The 14,611-nt window shown below is 37.9% G+C and overlaps 1 protein-coding gene across 1 annotated transcript; it reads right to left on the bottom strand.

Annotated features, from left to right (window-relative positions):
- Positions 1 to 11,694: 11,694 nt before the first annotated feature.
- On the bottom strand, positions 11,695 to 12,619 carry LOC100428443 (olfactory receptor 6B9-like). Its single transcript, XM_015114995.3, is given in 4 exon segments — positions 11,695 to 11,791; positions 11,793 to 12,360; positions 12,363 to 12,558; positions 12,560 to 12,619. Coding segments are annotated over 4 exon segments (921 nt in total).
- Positions 12,620 to 14,611: the final 1,992 nt, after the last annotated feature.

Below are 14,611 nucleotides of genomic sequence, written 5' to 3'. Positions count from 1 at the left end.
AATACTGTAGGGAGAGCAGGTAGATTATGAATAAATAAAGGACCAGCTATGAGAGGAAAAGATAAAGAAAGTGATATTAGTCTAAGTATCAACAGAATTAACCATATGTGGAAAATATTGAGGGATTTGGGATTTTATTAGCTATAGAGAGGAATAAGAAGATGGATATATTAGACATAAGTAAAGAAAACCTGGGATAATTGACCACTTGAAGAAGAATCAGCAGATCCACTCACTTTATTCAGATGTCACTGACTCATCAAGGTCCTCCTGAGATAGCTGGGTTGGTTAGGAGAGGACTTAAAAGATGTTTGGAAAAGAAGGTTGAAGCATCAGGACAAAGAAAGATGATAAAGAGATTCCACTTTCTCTTCCTCCCATAGATAGAGAACACTGCCAAGCTAGGAAAGATTCCTTTATCCCGCACCTCACTCCTTCAGTCCCCATTTTCCCCTCCTCCTTCTGATGCTTTGGGATGGCTCTGAGGCAGAAGACCAAGAGACCAAAAGAGATACAAGAGGGAAAAAAAGACTGGGGCAGAGGACAGGGAAGGGGAAGGTTTGGAAAGCTCAGGCCATAAGGTTTTATCAGGAAGTTTCATGAAAGAGAGAATGTCAAGATACCCCTGAACTCATATTTCCCTCTCTTGCCTTCCTGTTCCTTGTCAGTCTCCCCTTTCTATCATGTCATACTCCTGCTCAAAAGAAAGACACGGGCTGATATTCTAACTCAGATATGTAATTTTGGGCAATTTGTTTAACCCTTTGGGCCTTACATTCCTAATCTACATAATAGGATTCATATGCCTGACAGGATTGTTGAGAGGAGTAAATGTCATTAATATATGTACAGATCCTGGAGCATGACAGGGGCTCAACAATGCTAGACAGTTCCTTCTTTGTCTCCTGATGCCATATAGTTGACACTCATTAACTCCATGATGTCATACAAGGAGCACTGAGTTGAGAGTTAGGGTTTCTGGGTTTGAGTTCCATGTTTGTATTGGATTTTTTAAAAAAAATTTGGGATTTTGTTGTATATGGTTGTTTTCCATATAATGATATCCATTATGAAAATAACATACATCATAGGCATTTTAAGTTTGTGACAAGATTTGACACCCCACTCAATCCACAGTATTCTGTGTCATATTGAGGTCCAGCAAATTAATTACATGGGATTCACAGTCACATTGCTGTGTTCAACTAAGGGATCTTGTGAAAATATTTAAATTCCTTGGGCCTCTGTTTTCTCAGCTGTAAAATGAGAATAATTCTAATGTCTACTTCATAGAGTTGTTGTGAGGATTAAATTAATTAATATATGAATGGAAGTTTCTTAGAACAGCACTGAGAACATAGCATTTCTCAATAAGTATTAGCTATTGTTCAATAATATTTGTTGAATCTGAGTCTGTTGGGACAGGAGAAATAATTATTCATGAGCACATTGGAGACATAAGAGAAAGATCTTGAGATTCTGAGTTTAAGAAGGATTTTTATAAGTAATTGGGAGGAAACATTTCCAAAAATTTAAATAATCAGAACAAACCGAGTGTTATTGGGCAGTTGTTATCTGTATCAGTGTGCTGCTCATAAGTCTCACAGATCCCATGTTAAGAATGAAACTTAGCGCTCCTGAAATAAAAAAGACACTCAGGAAATCATGGGGAATTGACCAAGCCAGAAGCAAATGATAAAATGAATTTGCAGCAGCAAAATGAATTTGCAGCAGCAAGGAAGAGTAGGGTATAAAAGACTATCTGAAAATACTCTTAAAATAAAAGCCTACTTTAGAGTAAAATCATATGCCATAGACGGTATAATAAACTCTATTTTGAATAAGAACATGTGTGTATGTGTGTGTATGTATGTGTGCACACACACATACACACGCATATAGTATAATTAACATTCTGTATTGTTAGTTGAAAAACCTTTAAAGCTAGCAATTGGTTGAATTAGTGTTGTCTTGGTTGCCAGGGTAGTGCTGTCTAAATGAGGCATATTTTCAATTGTTTAGATTTTGCTTTTCTTTTTTTTTTGACACAGAGTTTCACTCTTTTCGCCCAGGCTGGAGTGCAATGCCATGATCTCAGGTCACTGCAAACTCTGCTCCCAGGTCAAACAATTCTCCTGCCTCAGCCTCCCAAGTAGCTGGGATTACAGGCATGCGCCACCATGCCTGGCTAATTTTTTTTATTTTAGTGGAGACAGGGTTTCACCATGTTGGCTAGTCAGGCTGGTCTCAAACCTAGGAGTCTTCAACCTCAGGTGATCTTCCCACCTAGGCCTCCTAGAGTCCTGGGATTACAGGTGTGAGCCACCCAGCCCGGCCCAAATTCTTTAGATTTATTGAAGTTGATGTCAGTTTGCTTTTAGCTATTACCAGTTGATAGACCACATCAATAGGTCAAAATAAAATAAACCATATTCATTTCAATATATGCATTGTTTAATCCACTTGATAAACCTGACACCCATGAGGATAAAGGGGATACATTCTTAAATAAATAACAGGTCCACGTTTCTTTATCTACAACAAATTGGCTTTTTCAGATTTTAAAAAGCAATATGCAGCATATACCATACATTTCCCCAAATCCCCAAAGAGTTCTGAAGCACCATCTTATGATCTAACATATGAATATGTCTACAGTATAATATGTGACTATTTATACAATGTGAAATAAGTAAAGACCACAAACAATCTCATATCAGTTCACCACAGGTTTTATACATTCAGGTCCCAAACTTAGGAACAAACGTTCAGTTTTTAAAACTGCTTGGATTTTGGCACTACAGATAAGGGCTGGTGGAATATTTACCTATTTAAAGCAAATGTATGTACCAAATGGGGAAGTAGTAGATGTGTTCTCATTAAAACAGAAGATGGCAAGAACATTTTTTAATCTCCATTATTTTATGTTGCTTTGGAAATTTTTGTCGATACAACATGAAATAAAAAAAATAAATATTGAAAAGATAGATGCAACGATATTAGTTGAATATTTTATGAATATGCTCATGGAAAATATGAGGACTAAGCTAAAAACTGTTATATGGTTGTTAAATAATACAGAAATATTCCATGTGTGCTTTTCTCAGTTTCTCAAAGTGATAATGTGTTACAAAATTATTGTACACTATCGCACACTGTATATCCACACAAATACAGTCAGGATACAGAGGGTCCTCATTTCTTTCTTTAACCCCTGGCAACCACTAACCTGTTTTTCATTTTTACAATTTGTCATTTTAGGAATGCAATATAATGAAATCATATGTTATCTTTTGAAATTGACTTTTTTCACTCAGTATAATTCTCTAGAGATTTATCCAGGTCATTGTGTACATCAATCATTTATTTTTTTAATTGCTGAGTAGTATTGCATGCTATGGACGTAGCTCAGTTTTGTTTAAACATGCACCAGTTGAAGGACATATGGATTGTTTTCAGCTTGGGGCTATTATGAATAAGGTTACTACAGACATTTGTGTACAGCTTTCATGTGAACATAAGTTTTCATTTCTCTGAGGAACATGCACAGAATGCAATTGCCGACTCATATGTCGATTGAATGTTCAGGTTTTAAAGAAACTTCCAAACTACTTTCCAGACTGGTTGTTCCATTTTAAATTACTACCAGAAATGTGTGAGTGATACAGATTCTCTGCATGCTTGCCATCATTAAGTATTGTCACTACTTTATGTTTTCATGTTTTTTTTTTTTTTTTTGAGACGGAGTCTCGCTCTGCCGCCCAGGCTGGAGTGCAGTGGCCGGATCTCAGCTCACTGCAAGCTCCGCCTCCCGGGTTCACGCCATTCTCCTACCTCAGCCTCCCGAGTAGCTGGGACTACAGGCGCCCGCCACCGCGCCCGGCTAATTTTTTGTATTTTTAGTAGAGACGGGGTTTCACCGTGATAGCCAGGATGGTCTCGATCTCCTGACCTCATGATCCGCCCGTCTCGGCCTCCCAAAGTGCTGGGATTACAGGCTTGAGCCACCGCGCCCGGCCATTTTCATGTTTTTAATAGGTGTGTTGTGATCTTATTGTGATTTAATTTGCATTTACCTAGAGGTTAATGAAATTGAACATCTTTTCATGTGCTTATTTGCAACCTATATATCATTGGATATATATATATCCAATGAAATGTTTTTCATTTCTTTTGCCTGTTTTCTATTTAGATGATTGTTATTATTGTTTTTTTAAATTATACTTTAAGTTCTGGGATACACGTGCAGAATGTGCAGGTTTGTTACATAGGTATATACGTGCCATGGTGGTTTGCTACACCCATCAACCTGTCATCTACATTAGGTATTTCTCCTAGTGCTATCCCTCCCCTAGGCACCCACCCCAGACAGGCCCCTGTTTGTGATGTTCCCCTCCCTGTGTCAATGCGTTTTCATTGTTCAACTCCCATTTATGAGTGAGAGCATGTGGTGTTTGGTTTTCTGTTCCTGTAATAGTTTGCTGAGAATGATGTTTCCAGCTTCATCCATTTCCCTGCAGAGGACATAAACTCATCATTTTTTTATGGTTGCATAGTACTCCATGGTACATATGTGCCACATTTTCATCATCCAGTCTATCACTGATGGGCATTTGGGTTCATTCCATGTCTTTGCTATTGTGAATAGTGCTGCAGTAAGCATACGTGTACATGTGTTTTTATAGTAGAATGATTTATAATCCTTTGGGTATATACCTAGTAATGGGACTGCTGGGTCAAATAATATTTCTGGTTCTAGATCCTTGAGGAATCTCCACACTGTCTTCCATAATGGTTGAACTAATTTACATTCCCATCAACAGTGTAAAAGTGTTTCTATTTCTCCACATCCTCTCCAGCATCTGTTGTTTCCTGACTTTTGAGAGTTCTTTATATACTACAGATCCTATTTCTATACTGTTTGCAAATATATTCTTCCAGTTTCTCTTTTGATCCTCTTTACAGAGTCTTTTACAAACCAAATGTTTTTAATTTCAATGAAGTCCAATTTGTAAAACTTTTATGGATCTTCTTTTCTGTGTGAATTCTAAGAATTATTTGTCTGGCTCTAGATCCCATAGGTTCTTCCTGTTGTTTTTTTTCCCTCAGTCAGTCTTATAGTTGCATTTTAACTTAAGTCCATGATCCATCTTGAGTAAATGTTTGTGTAAGATATGAAACTTGGATCGAGGCTTATCTATGGATGCTCCAAATCCAGAGATGCCCAAATGCTTCAGCACCGTTTGTGGAAAAGGTGTTCTTTCCTTAATTTAATTGCTTTTGGACATTTTTCAAAAATCAGTGAGCATATGTTTATGAGTCTATTTTTAGATTAGTTATTCTGTTTTATTGATTTATGTGCCTATGCCATCCTAAATAACACATAATCTTATAGTTCTATAATAAATAATATTGTAGCACTCTAACAAATAAATAGTCTACAATGTTGAAATTTGGTGGACTGATTCCCCTTACTTTTTATTCTTTTGAAGTTTATTTTAGTTGTTCTAGTTTATTTGCTTTTCATATGGATTTTAGAATAATCTTGTCAATACTGACAAAAAAAAACTTGCTCTGGTTTTGAGAGAAATTGAGCTAAATTTGTATGTCAGTTTGGAGAGAGCTGACCTCATTCCTTTATTAAGTATTCCATTCCATGAACATAGTACATTTCTCAATTTATTTAGATCTTCTTTGATTTCCTTTATCAGCATTGTGTAGTTTTAAGCATACAAGTTTTGTAATGTGTTGTTATGTTTATATCACCTATTTCTTTTTTGAGTAATTTCAAATGGTATTGTGTTATTAATTTAAGTGTGTACATATTCACTTTAGAATACTTAACTATTGTATGTTTGTCATGTATCCTATGACCTTGCTGAAGTTATTTTTAGTTCTCAGATTTTTGTTGTAGACTCCTTTGATTTCCTACATAGACAACAATGTTATATGCTTTAAGGATAGGCTTTTTATCCTATTCTTTTTCTTTCTTTCTTTCTTTTTTCTTTTTTTTGAGACAGAGTCTTGCTCTGTCACCCAGGCTAGAGTACAGTGGCACGATCTCGGCTCACTGCAACCTCCATCTCCGTGGTTCAAGCAATTCTCTTACCTCAGCCTCCCAAGTAGCTGGGACTACAGGCACATGCCACAATGCCCAGCTAATTGTTTTGTATTTTTAGTACAGACAGGGTTTCACCATGTTGGCCAGGCTGGTCTCGAACTCCTGACCTCAGGTGATCCACCTGCCTCGGCCTTCCAGAGTGCTAGAATTACAGGCTTGAGCCACCACGCCCAGCAATTTTTCTTCTATTCTGAGCTTTATGCCTTTAGTTCCATTTCCTTGCTTTATTTCATGAACTAGAACTTACAGCAACTGTGTTGAAGAGGAGGAGTGAGTGGGCCTTCTCACCTTATTCCCTACCTATGGGGAAGGCATTAAGAGTTTCACCATTAGGTTTCCAGCTGCATCCATGTCCCTACAAAGGACGCAAACTCATCCTTTTTGATGGCTGCATAGTATTCCATGGTGTATATGTGCCACATTTTCTTAATCCAATCTGTCACTGATGGACATTTGGGTTGATTCCAAGTCTTTGCTATTGTGAATAGTGCTGCAATAAACATACGTGTGCATGTGTCTTTATAGCAGCATAATTTATAATCCTTTGGGTATATACCCAGTAATGGGATGGCTGGGTCATAAATCATTCTTAGCAAACTATCACAAGAACAGAAAACCAAACACCGCATGTTCTCACTCATACGTGGGAACTGATCAATGAGATCACTTGGACTCAGGAAGGGGAACATCACACACAGGGACCTATCATGGGGAGGGGGGAGGGGGGAGGGATTGCATTGGGAGTTATACCTGATGTAAATGATGAGTTGATGGGTGCAGCACACCAACATGGCACAAGTATACATATGTAACAAACCTGCACGTTATGCACATGTACCCTACAACTTAAAGTACAGTAATAATAAATAAATTAAAAAAAACAAACAAACAAACAAAAAAAAGAGTTTCACCATTAGGTATAATGTAGGTCACAGTTTTTTGAATTTTATTTGATTTCTAACTGACAAAAATTACATAAATGTATGGCGTACTGCATGATATTTGGATATATGTGTACCTTGCGCAATAATTAAATCAATTATGCTAATTCAGCATATTTATTACCTCACATGCTTATAATTTTTTTGTGGTGAGAACACTTAAAATATAGTTTCTTAGCAATTTTTAAGGATGCATTACATTACTATTAACTATAATCATTTTGCTATACAATACTCCGGAATTTATTCCTTTTTTTAAATAAAACTTTGTACCTATTGACCAGCATCTCCATGTTCTCTCCCATCCTTCCTCCTTCATTTCCTGATAACCACCATTTTACTCTCTACTTCTATGAGTTCAACTTTTTTAGATTTCACATACAAGAAGATCATGCAGTATTTGTCTTTCTGTGCCTGGCTTTTTTCACTTAACATGATGTCTTCTAGATTCATCCATGTTACCACTAAAGAAATGATTTCCCTCTTTTATAAGGTTTAATAGTTGGAAGAATAATCATTAGTGATCTATGGCACAGAATCGTGACTACAATAAATAATGCACTGTATATTTCAAAATTGCAATTTTAAATGTTTTCACCACGAAAAATGATAAGTATTGTGAGGTGACAGATTTGTTACCTGATTTAATCATTCCACATTGTAAACGTATATCAAAACAGCAGTTTTAAAGGTCAAAATTTGTTATTTGTTGGAATTTAGCGAACCTGAATGATTGAGTTAGAAGCAACAGGAAAAGTATATTGGAGAAATTCTTGAACGGATCTTAAGATAGAAGCTGATTTGCTTTGATGAGAGAATGAGAAGCCTAAAAGGGAAAAAGCAGAGGGGTGGTTCTCTGAGTAGCAAACTTATTCAACTAGTTCTACAGGAACTCACTGCTTCCTGATAGCAGATGGAGTCTTAAGATAAGTGGCAGAAAAACTGAAGCACAATATATTTAAAATTTCTGTTTAAATTTTCTGACCGTGTTAACTCAGACATCTCAGAATCAGTTGAATTTGGAAGTGGCATCATGGGGATGGAAGAACAGTAGAAGTTATTTATGGGGTAATACTTGAAAATGTAAACGTGGAACAAAAGGTTTTGTATTTTATTCAATTTCACCATTTATCATATTTAAGCAGAAAATGAACTTTGCTTATGTTATTGATTTTAAAATGTAAACACTTGAGTTTTTACAATGATATATTTATTCCATGCATTGCCACTGAGATATGCTTCAATTTGACTAATATTTATCAAATGTCATACCAGTCAGCAAGAAACAGAAAGCAATTCTTGCATAAGTTTTTGAGTAGAATTAAATGTTACAACTATTAACAGAGGTCAGACAAGGTGAAAACAACCAGCAAGAGATGTTGAGTGACTTAAGGATGAGCAGTGCAGAAACCTAGTGGCAGCTGCATCCTTGGAAGGGATGCCTCTGTTACAGAAGTTGTAGCCAGTGCCCGAGCCACTGAACCAGCGAGGGAGGAAAGCCCTTGTCTTTTCTTTGCAGCTTCCATTCCCTGCTAGTGCCTCCCATTGGCCCAACCAAATTGGAAGTCAGAGGCCAATACATCCAGAGGGATAGAGTCCACAGGATCAGTTTTTCTCCAACTACTTAAAGATGGGGTATGGAGAGGGATAGAGAGATGCAAAGAATGGAAAACTGGGGGCTAGAAGAGAGAAATAATCACCTGCACAGTACTTATTAGGTACTATGGCAGGTATTGTAAGGTACAATAACGAATAAGGTTAGTTTCTACTCTAAAGGAACTCACAACATACTGAGGAAGTCAAACATATAAATGATAATGGATATCTGCTATTCAAAATGAAAAGGTGCTGTAGCTGAGGCCAAATATTTAGTCAACTCAACTTGCCCCTGCCTCACCTTATTAATGACTGACATTCACCTTGTAGAAGTACTACAGGTTGAAGATCTAGTAATTGTAGAAATTGAAAAATGCCTTTACAGAATTTACTGTGTATTCATAATTTTTTAAAAAGAAAATTCACAGGCCGGGCGCGGTGGCTCAAGCCTGTAATCCCAGCACTATGGGAGGCCGAGACGGGCGGATCACGAGGTCAGGAGATCGAGACCATCCTGGCTAACACGGTGAAACCCCGTCTCTATTAAGAAATACAAAAAACTAGCCGGGCGAGGTGGCGGGCGCCTGTAGTCCCAGCTACTCGGGAGGCTGAGGCAGGAGAATGGCGTGAACCTGGGAGGCGGAGCTTGCAGTGAGCTGAGATCCGGCCACTGCACTCCAGCCTGGGCGACAGAGCGAGACTCCGTCTCAAAAAAAAAAAAAAAAAAAGAAAGAAAAAAGAAAATTCACAAATTGCAAGATTTTTATTGGTAATGATGAAATTACTTCCTCATGTGACCCCTTTCTTCCTCATGCCCCTTTATTCTCCAGACATGTTAATCATCTTTTGGTTCTTTGAGTGTGCTACTATCTTTCTTGATTCTTGTCCATTCCTTTCCCTCCAAACTCTGACACTCACTATTACTCACCAATTTTTTTTTTTTTTTTTTTTTGAGACGGAATCTCACTCTTGCCCAGGCTGGAGTGCAGTGGCGGGATCTCGGCTCACTGCAAGCTCCGCCTCCCAGGTTCACGCCATTCTCCTGCCTCAGCCTCCCGCGTAGCTGGGGCTATAGGCGCGCGCCACCTCGCCCGGCTAGTTTTTTTGTATTTTTTTTTTAGTAGAGACGGGGTTTCACCGCTTTAGCGAGGATGGTCTCGATCTCCTGACCTCGTGATCCGCCCGTCTCGGCCTCCCAAAGTGCTGGGATTACAGGCTTGAGCCACCACGCCCGGCCACCATTTTTTATCTGTCTAATTGCTTCAAGTGTTAGCTTAAACGCCACTTCTGCTAGAATATCTCTGACTATGCTAGTCACTCACCAACCATTTGCTTTCATAGAACACTTTTCCTCTTTCCTCACACCTATACTTTATAATGTAATTATACTTATATCTTCTGTGTTCATCTCTGAACTCTTGAATGGAAAAATTTGTGTGTATTTGTTTTGTTTGTTCATTGTCTATTGTATCCTCATAGACAATCACAATGCCTGGCATGGAATAAAGCACAAGAAGGGATAAATAAATGAATACATTAAGCAAGGCAAGAATTGATATTTTATAATTACTGAGTACATTCTAGTGACTGATATTATCAGAATGGATGCTTCATACTGGTGATGAGGAAAATATAAGGTTGGGTTGGTATAGATGGAGAGAAGATATTATTAAGTTTTATGAATGCTAGAGTAATTCTAAAATAATAATAATAAAAATAATGGATAAAGCATATTTAATTCAAATCAAGAATTCTTAAGCAGTAGAGTAATATTAGAAGAGCAATATATGAGGACTGCTAGTCAGATATTTTGAATAACTTTGAAGGTGATTTAGATGAGAAGGGTAGACAAATTTTGGGCTCCCACTTAAAAGAGTCAGGATATACAGCTGGAGTGGCTCTTCCTGACTATTTCTTCTATATTTAGTCTCAATTAATGAAATTTTGTAGAATTTTCTCTGGTACACTATATTTCTTTATCTAGTCAGCACATGCCTCAATGATATTTAACACTCTCATTTGTCTTAGAAATTTTGATTTGTTTTTCACCTAATTTTTATGTAGACCTATATCGTAGAAATGTATTGAGAGTTTCAGCTCAGACATCTATTGATGGAATGATATTCCATTAGTTTGCTGATGGTAGTCATGATATAGCATGGAGGGCCACAAAAATTCAACATCTCTAAAGAAAGTGTCTGAAGAGATGCAAATGTATGGTAAAAGTTACAGTAATATCGATTCTTTCATCTCTCATGGAACTATTGATTTCACTCTTGAAATGAGAAATTAACTGTTACAGTCCTAGAAGGAAGCTAAAATTGGAAGAACATTGCAAAATGATCAATATTATTAATATCAATAATAATCCATAATCACTAAGTTGATGTAATCACAACTGCCACTATCACCACCATCACTGTATCATTATTGTCAGTTATCATCACGTCTATACATACCTTAATCACTAGATTGCTTGTTCCATTCAGACCTCAGTGTTTGTTAGCTAATATGGCTCTAGTGCTACTATCACAGAATTGTAGATATAAAGAGGCTCTAATTCAGTGGATTTTAGAGCCCAACTCCTTGGGCTTAAGTAGTGGCTTTGATATAAATTAGGTATGTAGTCTTGGACAACTTACATAACCTCTCTGTGCTTCAGTTTTCTGATCTGCATTATCAGGCAACTGATCATAAATAATCCCTAAGGTATTATGTGAATCAAATAATTTATTATTTGTAATGTGCTATGAACATCTTGTATGTGTTAAATATTTATTATTATATTATTCCAAGGTACTTATGATATATTTACATGTATGTTAATAATAGTTAATGCTTAAAGCAATATATATCAAGTATCCTGTTTCTCTTTTAATTTTTTTTCACTTTGGCCATGTTGTGATTTATTTAAGAATCCAGGCCTGTAGAGCAGTGATAATAATAAGTAGGGCTATGATAAATGTCATGGGAATGGCATCCTGCGTGGACACTGTCTTCTCCTCAAATCAGCAGGGCTCAACTGAGAAGGAGACATTAGCCACCCCTCAAGGTCTTTTTGATAGCATTTTTGACTTCCTGGTTCCTTAGGCAGTAGATGAATGGATTTAGCATGGGTGTGAGGACTGCATACAGCTGAGATCAGTTTGTTGGAATTAAATGATGCAATAGCTCTGGGCTGAACATACATGAAAATCATGGCTGTGTAACAAATTATGACTACAGTGAGGTGAGATGCACAGGTGGAGAAGGCCTTCTTCCTTCCCTGGATGGAGGGTATATGCAGAATGGTGGAGACAATGTAGATATAGGAGAGGACAGTGGTAATGAGAGGGAACACAAGAATGGCAACAGCCAAAGCAAAGTCCACTAGCTCAGCTGTGGACATGTCTTTACATGTCAGTTTGAGGATTGGTGAGATATCACAGAAAAAGTGGTTCATAACATTGGAGCCACAGAAAGCAACATGTGAAATGAAATAGACCTTGATGACAGAGACCATGAACCCACTCATGTAAGAGAAAGCCACCAGCTGCCCACAATAACCTGTGGTCATGATGACTGAGTATCGAAGAGGGTGGCAAGTGGCCATGTAGCGGTCATAGGCCATGGCCGCCAGGAGTATATGCTCTGTGCAAGCAAGCAAGATAAAGAAGTAGAGCTGGGTCATGCAACCTGTGAAGGAGATGCACCGTCTCTGAGGAGGAATCCGTCCAGCATCTTGGGGACTGTGAAAGAGACATACCAGACCTCCAGAAAGGACATGCTACTCAGGAAATAGTACATTGGCTTATGGAGGGAGCTAGTGACCCAAACAGTGAGCATGATGACAAGATTCTCTACCACCACTAACAGGTAGACCACAAAGAAGAGGAAGAAGAGCAGGACCTGCAGCCATGGGGGCAGCGGGAAAGCCCATCAGGATGAACTCAGTGACCAGAGTAATGTTTAGCCACAGCATGATTAAAAGCACTGAGCAACACTGAAGTCTTCTATGGCAACACCACAAATAATAAAGAGGACCATGGCATCAAATATAAGACAAAAATACGTTAATAATTCAGTCTTTTCTGTGAATGAGACTCATAAAATAATTTACGTTAATGGGACACATCTTCAAATGTGAAGCAAACATTTTCATCAATTTTTAAAAAATGCACCTCCATCCCAACTCTCACGCACCTGATGACAATGATTGGAATGTCAATATTTACATCATTCCTAGCTCCTTTGGCAATGAACAGGAACCCACTTGTCTCTCCCATGTTGATTTCAGTTATTGGTTTAATTAAGAACTCACTGCACAAAAATTTATTCTTACCTGAAGGGAAACATAAATAAAAACATCAAGTCAGAAAAAGTTAAGAAGTTTAATATTTGGGTGATCCCTGGTTCTTGATCTAGCATAGTTTATTCAAATTAGAGTATGATGAAATTTTAAAACTGTTAAAACTATTGGAACATGTCTTAGTGACCCTTGCATTGACTTCACATAAACATGCAAAGGTTTCAGTTACCACACCCAGGAGGCACTTCATGTTTTGATTCCTACGTATTTCTCCAACTTCATTTCTTGTGACCCTCTAAGTGATAGTCCATGCTCCAGACATACTCAACTAATGTTTGCTCCCCAAGCACACTATAATCTCTCTGACCTCCACGGCTCTCCATACTCTCTTCCCTCTTCCTATTGCATAATTCCATTTGTATGGAATTATTCCATGATACTCAGGATTCATAATTCCATTTAGGAGGTATCTACACAAACTGGGTCAAATGCATCATCAACATTTTCTTCCCAGTGCACAGCATTCACATGCATCAATATTTTTCCCTGCTGCACTGCAAGCTTCCCAAACTCAAGACCTTGTCCTTCACGACTCTGAGCGAAATGTCTAGAACAGTGACTGGGAAACACATAAGTTTTAATTGAATATGAACTAATATGTGGATTAATAAATCCTGTGGTGCTTTGGGATTCACAGGATATAGGTCAGAGACAGAAGGAAGCAATAATCTGGGTCTTCGCTGGCAGGAAGCACATATCTATACGCTGCATATCTTTGAAATATCCACTGCATGCACACCCAGGACACTTTCATAGTAAACACATCCCTAGTGTCTGAGCACATTAGATTTCAGCTTTGTTGTTAATTCACTTGGTAGGTCCGTGTTTCTAAATATGAACTATTTTTTAATACTCTGGCCCAGAAAGGTAAGGAGAGGAAGAAAGGCACATACATGCAGAAGGACAGATCGATCTTTTAATGCTGGAAGGCAGAATGTTTTCTGTGAGCTAGACCAACTAGCTTACTAATTGATTTTTATTAAATGTCCCCTATTCTTAAAGCATAAATTCAGGTGCTGCATTCAGACCATTATTCATTTTTTTTTTTGACAACCTCCTGTCCACTATGTTCTTCTCTTGGCACAGAAAGATTGGTACGTCAGTCAGGATTCACTCTCACATTCGCCTGGACTAGAGATATTTTGGGCATAGCTCATGGCAAGGAATTGAATGATGATGTGTCAAATGCATATTATTGTCACCACTGTCTCCTTTCCATAGCAGCACACACTGGCAGAGCTCAGGGCTCTTTTCTGGGTGGGAAAAGATTGTCCCTTACTCCCAGCCTCCAAGCTACACTTCACTCATAGTTAACTGGCAAGGAGTTCCTGGCCTAGTTCTTCAATACCTTTGATCTAATGTTTTTCTTGAGGAAAAGAAACTGTTCTGGGAGTAGAAGTGGCTAGCTTTACCCCTGGTCTAGCCCCAGTAGGAAGCAACACCAATGTAGAGGCTTCTACTCTTCAGGACATTTGTAACAACCCACGATTCCATCAGCCACACAATTTACCAAAAATTCACCTCTGCATAGAATTTAAGAACACTGATTTAGAATCAGAACAAAATTTAGTCTTATTTCCATTTCACAATAGTTGTGTCATACCG

This window comes from Macaca mulatta, chromosome 14 (assembly GCF_049350105.2).
Source record: "Macaca mulatta isolate MMU2019108-1 chromosome 14, T2T-MMU8v2.0, whole genome shotgun sequence".
NCBI lineage: Eukaryota > Metazoa > Chordata > Mammalia > Primates > Cercopithecidae > Macaca > Macaca mulatta.
Note: the sequence above shows the minus strand (reverse complement) of the source record. Positions and strands in the feature narration are given on the sequence as shown.